General features: G+C 44.0%; 1 protein-coding gene across 1 annotated transcript in view; it reads right to left on the reverse strand.

Moving 5' to 3' along the window:
- hsf2bp (heat shock transcription factor 2 binding protein) overlaps window positions 1–12256 on the reverse strand; it is a 160267-nt gene that overhangs the window by 87968 nt on the left and 60043 nt on the right. The window contains exon 4 of the mRNA XM_078231921.1: window positions 2036–2185. Within this exon, the coding sequence (XP_078088047.1) occupies window positions 2036–2185 (150 nt within the window). The remainder of the gene's footprint in view (window positions 1–2035; window positions 2186–12256) is intronic.

Consider the following 12256-nt stretch of genomic DNA (forward strand, 5'->3'; position numbering starts at 1 on the left):
AAGTGTGCAGAGGATGCTGAAAGTCTGCAAATGTGAGGTCATCCATTTTGGTAGGAATAATAGCAAAATGGACTATTATTTAAATGGTAAAAAATTGCAGCATGCTGCTGTGCACAGGGACCTGGGTGTCCTTGTACATGAATCTCAAGGAGTTGGTTTGCAGGTGCAGCAGGTAATTAAGAAGGCAAATGGAATTTTGTCCTTCATTGCAAGAGGGATGGAGTTTAAAAACAGTGAGATTATGTTGCAGCTGTATAAGGTGCTGGTGAGGCCACACTTGGAGTACTGTGTACAGTTTTGGTCTCCTTACTTGAGAAAGGATATACTGGCACTGGAGGGGATGCAGAGGAGATTCACTAGGTTGATTCTGGAGTTGAGAGGATTGGCCTATGAGGAGAGACTGAGTAGACAGGGGCTATACTCATTGGAATTCAGAAGAATGAGGGGAGATCTGATAGAAACATATACGATTATGAAGGGAATAGGTAAGATAGAAGCAGGGAAGTTGTTTCCACTGACAGGTGAAACCAGAACTAGGGGGCATGGCCTCAAAATAAGGGGAAGCAGATTTAGGACTAAGTTGAGGAGGAACTTCTTCACACAAAGGGTTGTGAATCTTTGGAATTCCCTGTCCAGTGAAGCAGATGAGGTTACCTCATTGAATATTTTTAAGGCAAGGATAGATAAATTTTTGAACAGTAAAGGAATTAAGGGTTATGGTGAGCGGGCAGATAAGTGGAGCTGAGTCCACGAAAAGGTCAGCCATGATCTTATTGAATAGCGGAGCAGGCTCGAGGGGCCAGGTGGCCTACTCCTACTCCTAGTTCTTATGTTCTTATGTTGCAGCTGTATAAGGTGCTGGTGAGGCAACATTTGGAGTATTGTGTACAGTTTTGGTCTCCTTACTTGAGAAAGGATATACTGGCATTGGAGGGGATGCAGAAGAGATTCGCTAGGTTGATTCCAGAGTTCAGAGGCTTGGCTTATGAAGAGAGACTGAGTAGATTGGAACTATACTCATTGGAATTCAGAAGAATGAGGGGAGATCTTCGAGAAACATATAAAATTATGAAAGGAATAGATAAGACAGAAGCAGTGAAGTTGTTTCCACTGGCAGGTGAAACTAGAATTAGGGGGCATGGCCTCAAAATAAGGGGGAGCAGATTTAGAACTGAGTTGAGGAGGAACTTCTTCACACAAAGGGCTGTGAATCTGTGGAATTCCCTGCCCAGTGAAGCAGTTGAGGCTACCTCATTGAATATTTTTCAGGCAAGGATAGACAAATTTTTGAATAGTAAAGGAATTAAGGGCTATGGTGAGCGGGCGGGTAACTGGAGCTGAGTCCACGAAAAGATCAGCCATGATCTTATTGAATGGCGGAGCAGGCTCGAGGGGCCAGATGGCCTACTCCTGCTCCTAGTTCTTATGTTCTAATGTACATCCTCAAAAAACTTTTATCAAACAAGATTTCCCCTTCATAAGACCATACTGACTCTGATTTGTATCCGATATTCCTCACCAATTATGTATGGAGGAGTCACACTGCACAAATGGTCAAAACTGATTTCAACCCTCTCTAATGTTAGGACAACATTGTCATACCTGTTGTTTTTGTCTTTCTATGACGCATAGCCAACCCCAGCTCACAGTTCTTGGTTATTGTTTTCTCCTCCGAGCCAAACATTTGTAAATCAAACTTAAATTTAAACATTAATTCTTATGGAATACCTACAGTGCAGGAAGAGGCCATTTGGCCCATGGGGCCTGCATAACAACAATCCCATCCAGGCCCCATCCCCTAACCCCACATATTTACTCTGCTAATTGTCCTGACACTAAAGGGCAGTTGTGCACGGCCAATCAACTTAATCCTTTGGACTGTGGGAGGAACTGGAGCACCCGGAGGAAACCTATGAGACACGAAGAGAACGTGCAAACTCTGCACAGACTGTCATTCTTAAAATTAAACGTAGCTTTGAAAAAGTTTGACAGGCTCGAGAAAGTGAGTATATTTCAAAATATTAGTATAACCTACTCCTCCAAGGATAAATTTAACAGATTCTTCATTGCTGGAGACACTCCAGAGCAAAGTGCACACTGCAGCACCCATTTCTGTGCAGTATTCAGCTTGCTGAAGTAGTTGCTGTCTTGCTTCATTCAACTGTAGCCTCGATGTCAATTTTTCCTTCATAAAAAAGATGGAAAGTTATTTCAACAGGAAGCAATAATTCAGCACGCTGAAACGAAACAGCTTTTGACATCTTTAGAAATCAATTTCTAAGCGTACCAGAGGAAAATAAGCATAAATCGAGGGATTGAAATTGGTTTCAGTGGTTCGGTGAAACAGATGTTCGTGATTCAGCAATGAGACAGAAAATTGGGCATGTATTAATCAGGTTACCAATTCACCACTACCCATTTGAATCAATCACTAAAAGTCTATTTCACTTTCACATAATTACAAACATATTCTCATTAAATTAACTCTTTAGTATTGTGGAAAAAAGAGACATGCTGTCAAAGCTCAAGGCCGGAATCAAACCTGGGTCCCTGGTGCTGTGAGGCAGCAGTGTTAACCACTGTGCCACCATGTTGCCCCGATAGGTGGAGGGTATCAGGGGTTAAGGGGTGGGTTGGGTGTGTTGGTAAATGTGAGGTCATCCATTTTGGTAGGAATAACAGCAAAATGGACTACTATTTAAATGGTAAAAAATTGCAGCATGCTGCTGTGCAAAGGGACCTGGGTGTCCTTGTGCAAGAATCTCAAGGAGTTGGCTTGCAGGTGCAGCAGGTAATTAAGAAGGCAAATGGAATTTTGTCCTTCATTGCGAGAGGGATGGAGTTTAAAAACAGCGAGGTTATGTTGCAGCTGTATAAGATGATGGTGAGGCCACACTTGGAGTACTGTGTACAGTTTTGGTCTCCTTACTTGAGAAAGGATATACTGGCACTGGAGGGGGTGCAGAGGAGATTCACTAGGTTGATTCATGAGTTGAGAGGGTTGGCTTATGAGGAGAGACTGAGTAGACTGGGGCTATACTCAGAAGAATGAGGGGAGATCTTATAGAAACATATAAGATTATGAAGGGAATAGATAAGATAGAAACAGGGAAGTTGTTTCCACTGGCAGGTGAAACTAGAACTAGGGGGCATACCCTCAAAATAAGTGGAAGCTGATTTAGGACTGAGTTGAGGAGGAATTCTTCACACAAAGGGTTGTGAATCTGTGGAATTCTCTGCCCAGTGAAGCAGTTGAGGCTACCTCATTGAATGTTTTTAAGGCAAGTATAGATAAATTTTTGAACAGTAAAGGAATTAAGGGTTATAGTGAGCGGGCAGGTAAGTGGAGCTGAGTCCACGAAAAGGTCAGCCATGATCTCATTGAATGGCGGAGCAGGCTCGAGGGGCCAGATGGCCTACTTCTGCTCCTAGTTCTTATGTTTCTATAAGATCTCCCCTCATTCTTCTGAATTCCAATGTATATAGCCCCAGTCTACTCAGTCTCATCTCACGAACCAACCCTCGTAACTCCGGAATCAACCAGTGAATCTCCTCTGCAACCCCTCCAGGGCCAGTATATCCTTTCTCAAGTAAGGAGACCAAAACTGTACACAGTACTCCAGGTGTGGCCTCACCAGCATCTTATACAGCTGCAACATAACCTCGCTGTTTTTAAACTTCATCCCTCTCGCAATGAAGGACAAAATTCCATTTGCCTTCTTAATTACCTGCTGCACCTGCAAACCAACTCCTTGAGATTCCTGCACAAGGACACCCAGGTGCCTCTGCACAGCAGCATGCTGCAATTTTTTGCCATTTAAATAATAATCCATTTTGCTGTTATTCCTACCAAAATGAATGACCTCACATTTACCAACATTGTACTCCATCTGCCAGACCCTCGCCCACTCACTTCGACTATCTATATCCCTTTCCAGACTTTCAATGTCCTCTGCACACTTTGCTCTGCCACTCGTCTTATAGTGTGATCTGCGAATTTTGACACACTATATTTGGTCCCCAACTCCAAATCATCTATGTAAATCATAAACAATTTCAGTCCCAACACTAATCCCTGAGGCACACAAGTCACTGATCGCCAACCAGAAAAACACCCATTTACCCCCACCCTTTGCTTTCTGTTAGTTAATTGTTAATTGTCGCTGAAGCAATAAAATGGGTATCTAGTTTATTTTTAATCTGAACTAATGCAGTGTCCTGGGGTTTTATGACCCTTTTGGAATTGCTGGGTGGAGCATAACTCCAGTAAGATGTCTCACAACACCAGGTTAAAGTCCAACAGGTTTATTTGGTAGCAAATACCATAAGCTTTCGGAGCAATGCTCCTTCGTCATCTGATGAAGGAGCATTGCTCCGAAAGCTTATGGTATTTGCTACCAAATAAACCTGTTGGACTTTAACCTGGTGTTGTGAGACTTCTTACTGTGCTTACCCCAGTCTAACGCCGGCATCTCCACATCATGGAGCATAACTGACAGTCAGGTGCTGCCTTGGATAGTTTTTTTCCACAGAAAGGTTCAGGGTTTTAGTCTCAGTTTAGTTGCTGGCTAGAAGCTGATGGAGGCAGGCAGTGTTTCTGTCTCTCTCTCTGGAGTTAAAAATTCTGCTGTCTGTAAATTGCTGTTAGAAGCCAGTGGAAGAAGGCAGTGTGATTCTGTTTTTCTCTCTCTCTCCAGGGATGTGTTGAAAGTTGCAGGTCTGAGAAGCCTCAAAGTTTTAATCAACTCAAGGGACCAATTCACAGCAGGTGTCAAAAAGCTGCAAAATCCATCCTCACCTGTGCATACTTGCTTTTTTGTGGCAAGCCTAGAAAAGAATGTATGTTTATGGGTGTTCTTTGACCTGGAACATTATAGTTAGCTGTTAAGTTTTATACAATATCATGATTATTTTTCTAATTGGTAAAGATTATGCTAATTTTTCTTATTATATTTTAAGTGTGTTTTTCAATAAAGTTTGTTTGATAAAAGCTTCCTAGTGGGTCACTTGAATCATACTTGGAGTGAAACACCATACCTTTACACTTACCAGAAGACAGAGGGTAGAAGTGGAAGGGTGCGTTTCTGAATGGAGGGCTGTGACAAATGGTGTTCCTCAGGGATCAGTGCCGGGACCTTTGCTGTTTGTATATATATCAATGATTTGGAGGAAAATGTAACTGGATTGATTAGTAAGTTTGCGGACGACACAAAGGTTGGTGGATTTGTGGATAGCGATGAGGACCATCAGAGGATACAGCAGGATATAGATCAGTTGGAGACGTGGGCGGAGAGATGGCAGATGGAGTTTAATCCGGACAAATGTGAGGTAATGCATTTTGGAAGGTCTAATACAGATAGGAAATATACAGTAAATGGTAGAACCCGGAAGAGTATTGATAGGCAAAGGGATCTGGGTATACAGGTACACAGGTCACTGAAAGTGGCAATGCAGGTGGAGAAGGTAGTTAAGAAGGCATACGGCATGCTTGCCTTCATCGGCCGGGGCATTGAGTTTAAAAATTGGCAAGTCATGTTGCAGCTTTATAGAACCTTAGTTAGGCCGCACTTGGAATATAGTGTTCAATTCTGGTCGCCACACTACCAGAAGGATGTGGAGGCTTTGGACAGGCTGAGTGAGTGGGCGAGGAACTGGCAGATGGAGTATAACGTTGACAAATGTGAGGTTATTCACTTTGGAGGAAATAATAGCAAATTGGATTATTATCCAAATGGAAAAAAATTACAACATGCTACTGTGCAAAGGGACCTGGGGGTCCTTGTGCATGAGACGCAAAAACCCAGTCTGCAGGTGCAACAGGTGATCAAGAAGGCAAATGGGATGTTGGCCTATATCGCAAGGAGGATAGAATATAAAAGCAGAGATGTCTTGCTGCAATGGTACAGGGCATTGGTGAGGCCGCAGCTGGAATACTGTGTGCAGCATTGGTCCCCTTATTTGCGGAAGGATATATTGGCCTTGGAGGGAGTGCAGAGAAGGTTCACCAGGTTAATACCAGTGATGAGGGGTGTTGATTATGAGGAGAGACTGAGCAGATTGGGTTTGTACTCGTTGGAATTTAGAAGGCTGAGGGGGGATCTTATAGAGACCTATAAGATAATGAAGGGGCTGGATAGGGTAGAGGTGGAGAGATTCTTTCCACTTAGAAAGAAAGCTAGAACTAGAGGGCACAGCCTCAAAATAAAGGGGGGTCAGTTTAGGACAGAGTTGAGGAGGAACTTCTTCTCTCAGAGGGTGCTGAATCTCTGGAATTCTCTGCCCACTGAAGTGGTGGAGGCTACCTCGTTGAAAATGTTTAAATCACAGATAGATGGATTCCTGATCGGTAAGGGAATTAGGGGTTATAGGGATCAGAAGGGTAAGTGGAACTGATCCACTTCAGATCAGCCATGATCTTATTGAATGGCGGGGCAGGCTCGAGGGGCTAGATGGCCTACTCCTGCTCCTATTTCTTATGTTCTTATGTTATTATGGAGCGTATTAGCTATGAGGAGAGGTTGGGAAAACTTGGTTTGTTCTCACTGGAACGACGGAGGTTAAGGGGTGACCTGATAGAAGTCTACAAGATTATGAGAGGCATGGACAGAGTGGATAGTCAGAAGCTTTTTCCAAGGGTGGAAGAGTCAATTACTAGGGGGCACAGGTTTAAGATGCGAGGGGCAAGGTTTAAAGGAGATGTATGTGGCAGATTTTTTACACAGACTAGTGGGTGCCTGGAACTCGTTGCCGGGGGAGGTAGTGGAAGCAGATACGGTAGTGACTTTTAAGGGGCGTCTTGACAAATACACGAATAGGATGGGAATAGAGGGATACGGTCCCCGGAAGGGTAGGGGGTTTTAGTTAAATCGGGCAGCATGGACGGTGCAGGTTTGGAGGGCCGAATTTTCTTTGTTCTTTGTTTGTTTAAATACAAATGTAAAAATTTAGAGTCTAGGCTATCTTATCAAAACAGCTTGGAGTTCCTGGGTCATAACAAACTGCTGCTTTCATTCTGGCTGTGCCTCAACTAGAGGCCATTTGCCTACAAATCAACAGCTTTTTTCTCATCAATATAACATATTGTTCCCTTTAAACTTTGGTATTCTTGCATCATCCTAATGAGTGCAAGACAAAAAGCTTGGACAGCATGTCTCTTTTCTTAGCAGTACTCAAATTCTATGCTACCAAGCCGATCTTGACACATGTCAAAGACCTAGATTTGGCCATACAGCTTATCATTAAGTTTCCATATGACACAAAACATGGGAATGCCGTGAACACACTCTATGAAGGCATAGGTAGGCAGTGAATTCGGCAGACAGATGACAGGTAAAATTTAATACAGAGAAGTGTGAAGTGATTAATTTAGATCTTAGCATGAATAATGGGAGTGACTGATGAAATGTATCCTAGGATTCTTTGGGAGGCAAGGGATGAGATTGCAGAGCCTTTGGCTTTGATCTTTGGGTCCTCGCTGTCCACGGGGATGGTGCCAGAAGACTGGAGAGTGGTGAATGTTGTTCCTCTGTTTAAGAAAGGGAATAGAAATGACCCTGGTAATTATAGACCGGTTAGTCTTACTTCGGTGGTTGGTAAATTGATGGAAAAGGTCCTTAGAGATGGGATTTACGACCATTTAGAAAGATGCGGATTAATCCGGGATAGTCAGCACGGATTCGTGAAGGGCAAGTCGTGCCTCACAAATTTGATTGAATTTTTTGAGGAGGTAACTAAGTGTGTTGATGAAGGTAGGGCATTTGATGTCATATACATGGATTTTAGTAAGGCGTTTGATAAGGTCCCCATGGTCGGCTTATGATGAAAGTGAGGAGGTGTGGGATAGAGGGAAAGTTGGCCGATTGGGTAGGTAACTGGCTGTCTGATTGAAGACAGAGGGTGGTGGTGGATGGAAAATTTTCGGACTGGAGGCAGGTTGCTAGCGGAGTGCCGCAGGGAAGAGTGCTTGGTCCTCTGCTCTTTGTGATTTTTATTAATGACTTAGAGGAGGGGGCTGAAGGGTGGATCAGTAAATTTGCTGATGACACCAAGATTGGTGGAGTAGTGGATGAGGTGGAGGGCTGTTGTAGGCTGCAAAGAGACATAGATAGGATGCAAAGCTGGGCTGAAAAATGGCCAATGGAGTTTAACCCTGATAAATGTGAGGTGATTCATTTTGGTAGGACTAATTTAAATGTGGATTACAGGGTCAAAGGTCGGGTTCTGAAGACTGTGGAGGAACAGAGAGATCTTGGGGTTCATATCCACAGATCTCTAAAGGTTGCCACTCAAGTGGATAGAGCTGTGAAGAAGGCCTATAGTGTGTTAGCTTTTATTAACAGGGGGTTGGAGTTTAAGAGCCGTGGGGTTATGCTGCAACTGTACAGGACCTTGGTGAGACCACATTTGGAATATTGTGTGCAGTTCTGGTCACCTCACTATAAGAAGGATGTGGAAGCGCTGGAAAGAGTGCAAAGGAGATTTGCCAGGATGCTGCCTGGTTTGGAGGGTAGGTCTTATGAGGAAAGGTTGAGGGAGCTAGGGCTGTTCTCTCTGGAGCGGAGGAGGCTGAGGGGAGACTTAATAGAGGTTTATAAAATGATGAAGGGGATAGATAGAGTGAACGTTCAAAGACTATTTCCTCGGGTGGATGGAGCTATTACAAGGGGCATAACTATAGGGTTCGTGGTGGGAGATACAGGAAGGATATCAGAGGTAGGTTCTTTACGCAGAGAGTGGTTGGGGTGTGGAATGGACTGCCTGCAGTGATAGTGGAGTCAGACACTTTAGGAACATTTAAGCGGTTATTGGATAGGCACATGGAGCACACCAGGATGATAGGGAGTGGGATAGCTTGATCTTGGTTTCAGATAAAGCTCGGCACAACATCGTGGGCCAAAGGGCCTGTTCTGTGCTGTACTGTTCTATGTTAGCTTTTATTAACAGGGGGTTGGAGTTTAAGAGCCGTGGGGTTATGCTGCAACTGTACAGGACCTTGGTGAGACCGCATTTGGAATATTGCGTGCAGTTCTGGTCACCTCACTATAAGAAGGATGTGGAAGCGCTGGAAAGAGTGCAGAGGAGATTTACCAGGATGCTGCCTGGTTTGGAGTGTCGGTCTTATGAGGAAAGGTTGAGGGAGCTGGGGCTGTTCTCTCTGGAGCGGAGGAGATTGAGGGGAGACTTAATAGAGGTTTATAAAATGATGAAGGGGATAGATCGAGTGAACGTTCAAAGACTATTTCCTCGGGTGGATGGAGCTATTACAAGGGGCATAACTATAGGGTTCGTGGTGGGAGATACAGGAAGGATATCAGAGGTAGGTTCTTTACGCAGAGAGTGGTTGGGGTGTGGAATGGACTGCCTGCAGTGATAGTGGAGTCAGACACTTTAGGAACATTTAAGCGGTTATTGGATAGGCACATGGAGCACACCAGGATGATAGGGAGTGGGATAGCTTGATCTTGGTTTCAGATAAAGCTCGGCACAACATCGTGGGCCAAAGGGCCTGTTCTGTGCTGTACTGTTCTATGTTAGCTTTTATTAACAGGGGGTTGGAGTTTAAGAGCCGTGGGGTTATGCTGCAACTGTACAGGACCTTGGTGAGACCGCATTTGGAATATTGCGTGCAGTTCTGGTCACCTCACTATAAGAAGGATGTGGAAGCGCTGGAAAGAGTGCAGAGGAGATTTACCAGGATGCTGCCTGGTTTGGAGTGTCGGTCTTATGAGGAAAGGTTGAGGGAGCTGGGGCTGTTCTCTCTGGAGCGGAGGAGATTGAGGGGAGACTTAATAGAGGTTTATAAAATGATGAAGGGGATAGATCGAGTGAACGTTCAAAGACTATTTCCTCGGGTGGATGGAGCTATTACAAGGGGGCATAACTATAGGGTTCATGGTGGGAGATATAGGAAGGATATCAGAGGTAGGTTCTTCACGCAGAGAGTGGTTGGGGTGTGGAATGGACTGCCTGCAGTGATAGTGGAGTCAGACACTTTAGGAACATTTAAGCGGTTATTGGATAGGCACATGGAGCACACCAGGATGGTAGGGAGTGGGATAGCTTGATCTTGGTTTCAGATGAAGGTCGGCACAACATCGTGGGCCGAAGGGCCTGTTCTGTGCTGTACTGTTCTATGTTCTATGTTCTATGTTCCATTTTGCTGTTATTCTTACCAAAATGGATGACCTCACATTTACCAACATTGTACTCCATCCGCCAGACCCTCGCCCACTCAATTACACGATCTATATCCCTTTGCAGACTTTCAGCGTCCTCTGCACACTTTGCTCTGCCACTCATCTTAGTGTCATCTGTGAATTTTGACACACTACACTTGGTCCCCAACTCCAAATCATCTATGTAAATCGTAAACAATTGCGGTCACAACACTGATCCCTGAGGCACACCACTAGTCACTGATCGCCAACCAGAAAAGCACCCATTTACCCCCACTCTTTGTTTTCTGTTAGTTAACAAATCCTCTATCCATGCTAATACATTATCCGTAACACTGTGCATCTTTATCTTATACAGCATAAGATAAAGATCAAACTCTGGAATGTCGTATCTTATCAAAATGAAATCGACATCCACCAAAAAGACTCTTGTATTAATTGAACATATGTAGATGATAATACTTAGTATTGTAACTGATGTTCAGAGTAGGTAATCATTAATATTTAAAAGTTTGCTGTCATACTGCCGAAGTAAAGAAGGAGGGATGCTATGTTTTGTAAACCAATGCATCTCTGTGATGTGACATGCTGTGACATAACCCAAGGCATTTGCGGATTTTATCTCTTTTCCATGTTGGACTTCAATCAGGCAACAGCTCTTAAATAAATCTGCATTGATTTGCTTCATAATCTTTTGTCTTCTTAGTAATCCCGGTCAAAATATCCAATGTATAACAGATAGGTATAACCTTCTCAAATGCCTCCAAATCCTCTTAAAATCCAGAGCTACACAATATTGATACGTATGATCTAATCAAGTGAAGGGTTGGGCCTGGAGGGAGAGTAAGCAGGCAGGCTGGGCCAAGAGGGAGTAGGGGGTCCGGGAATGGTCGTTAACAACGACCATAGAGCCGTGGGGCGGTTTGTGGGGGGTGCAGCACTGCGGGGGTTCGATCGAGCTGGCCAGCAAAAGGGAGGCTGACAGTTCGAGGCCACTGCGCATGCCAGAGGCCCGCTGGTTTCAGCCTCTCCAGCGGGAATAGGTCCCGCACCCTGAAATCCAATGATATTCACATTGGTGGCCTGTGCATTGTAGAGTGTGGGAGATTCCAATCTGAACTCCGACTGAAAAAGAACAGCTTGAATTACTCCAGTTTTCCCACAAATTCAACACTTAGAATTTTTTTGGAGCATTCCGCCCATGCAGTTTGAACTAAGCATAATGGCATTGTTTACAAGTAATTTCATTGGTTATTCAAGCCACGTGATCAGTTTCCGGTTACACAATTGGCTGTATGACAGAAAATATTCTAAAAGCAAGTGAAGGAATTCGTAGATAAAAGACATGTGCAGTCCTTTGTTTCCAAGTAACAACTCTATAGAGATTCGCCATCAAAAGAAGCGTACCCTGAAGGAATTCTTCAGAGGGGCGGCACGGTGGCACAGTGGTTAGCACTGTTGCCTCACAGCGCCAGGGACCCAGGTTCAATTCCAGCCTCGGGTCACTATCTGTGTGGAGTTTGCACGTTCTCCCTGTGTTTGCATGGGTTTCCTCCGGGTGCTCCAGTTTCCTCCCATAGCCCAAAGATGTGCAGGTTAGGTTGATTGGCCATGCTAAATTGACCCTAGTGTCAGGGGGATTAGCAGGGTAAATACGTGCACCCAGGGAATAGGGCCTGGGTGGGATTGTGGTCGGTGCAGACTCGATGGACTGAATGGCCTCCTTCTGTACTGTCAGGATTCTATGAACACTCCTTCTATGAAGACTACGAAGACAGATTCTATATTAGGGATATTCTTGACCATGGTTTTCTTAAACTCGATAGTATCTATTTTCAATTAAATAATTAAAGTTAATGTTCAGTTAAGAGTTAAAATTCAGTAATAGAGTTGAAGTGTTACAACTGGTACCTAAAGTGTCAAATAAAGGAATTTGTTGAATGAATTAAAGAATAGGCTCCTGTTCTTGATTGTCTCATTAAACTGGAATGCTTGGAAGGTGTTTAAATTAATAATTGAGTAATAGAAATGTATGAGGGAGCAGAGGAGAAGCTGCAAAAACTTTAAGATGTGCATGGATG

Source organism: Mustelus asterias, chromosome 17 (genome assembly GCF_964213995.1).
Source record: "Mustelus asterias chromosome 17, sMusAst1.hap1.1, whole genome shotgun sequence".
Taxonomy (NCBI): Eukaryota; Metazoa; Chordata; class Chondrichthyes; order Carcharhiniformes; family Triakidae; genus Mustelus; species Mustelus asterias.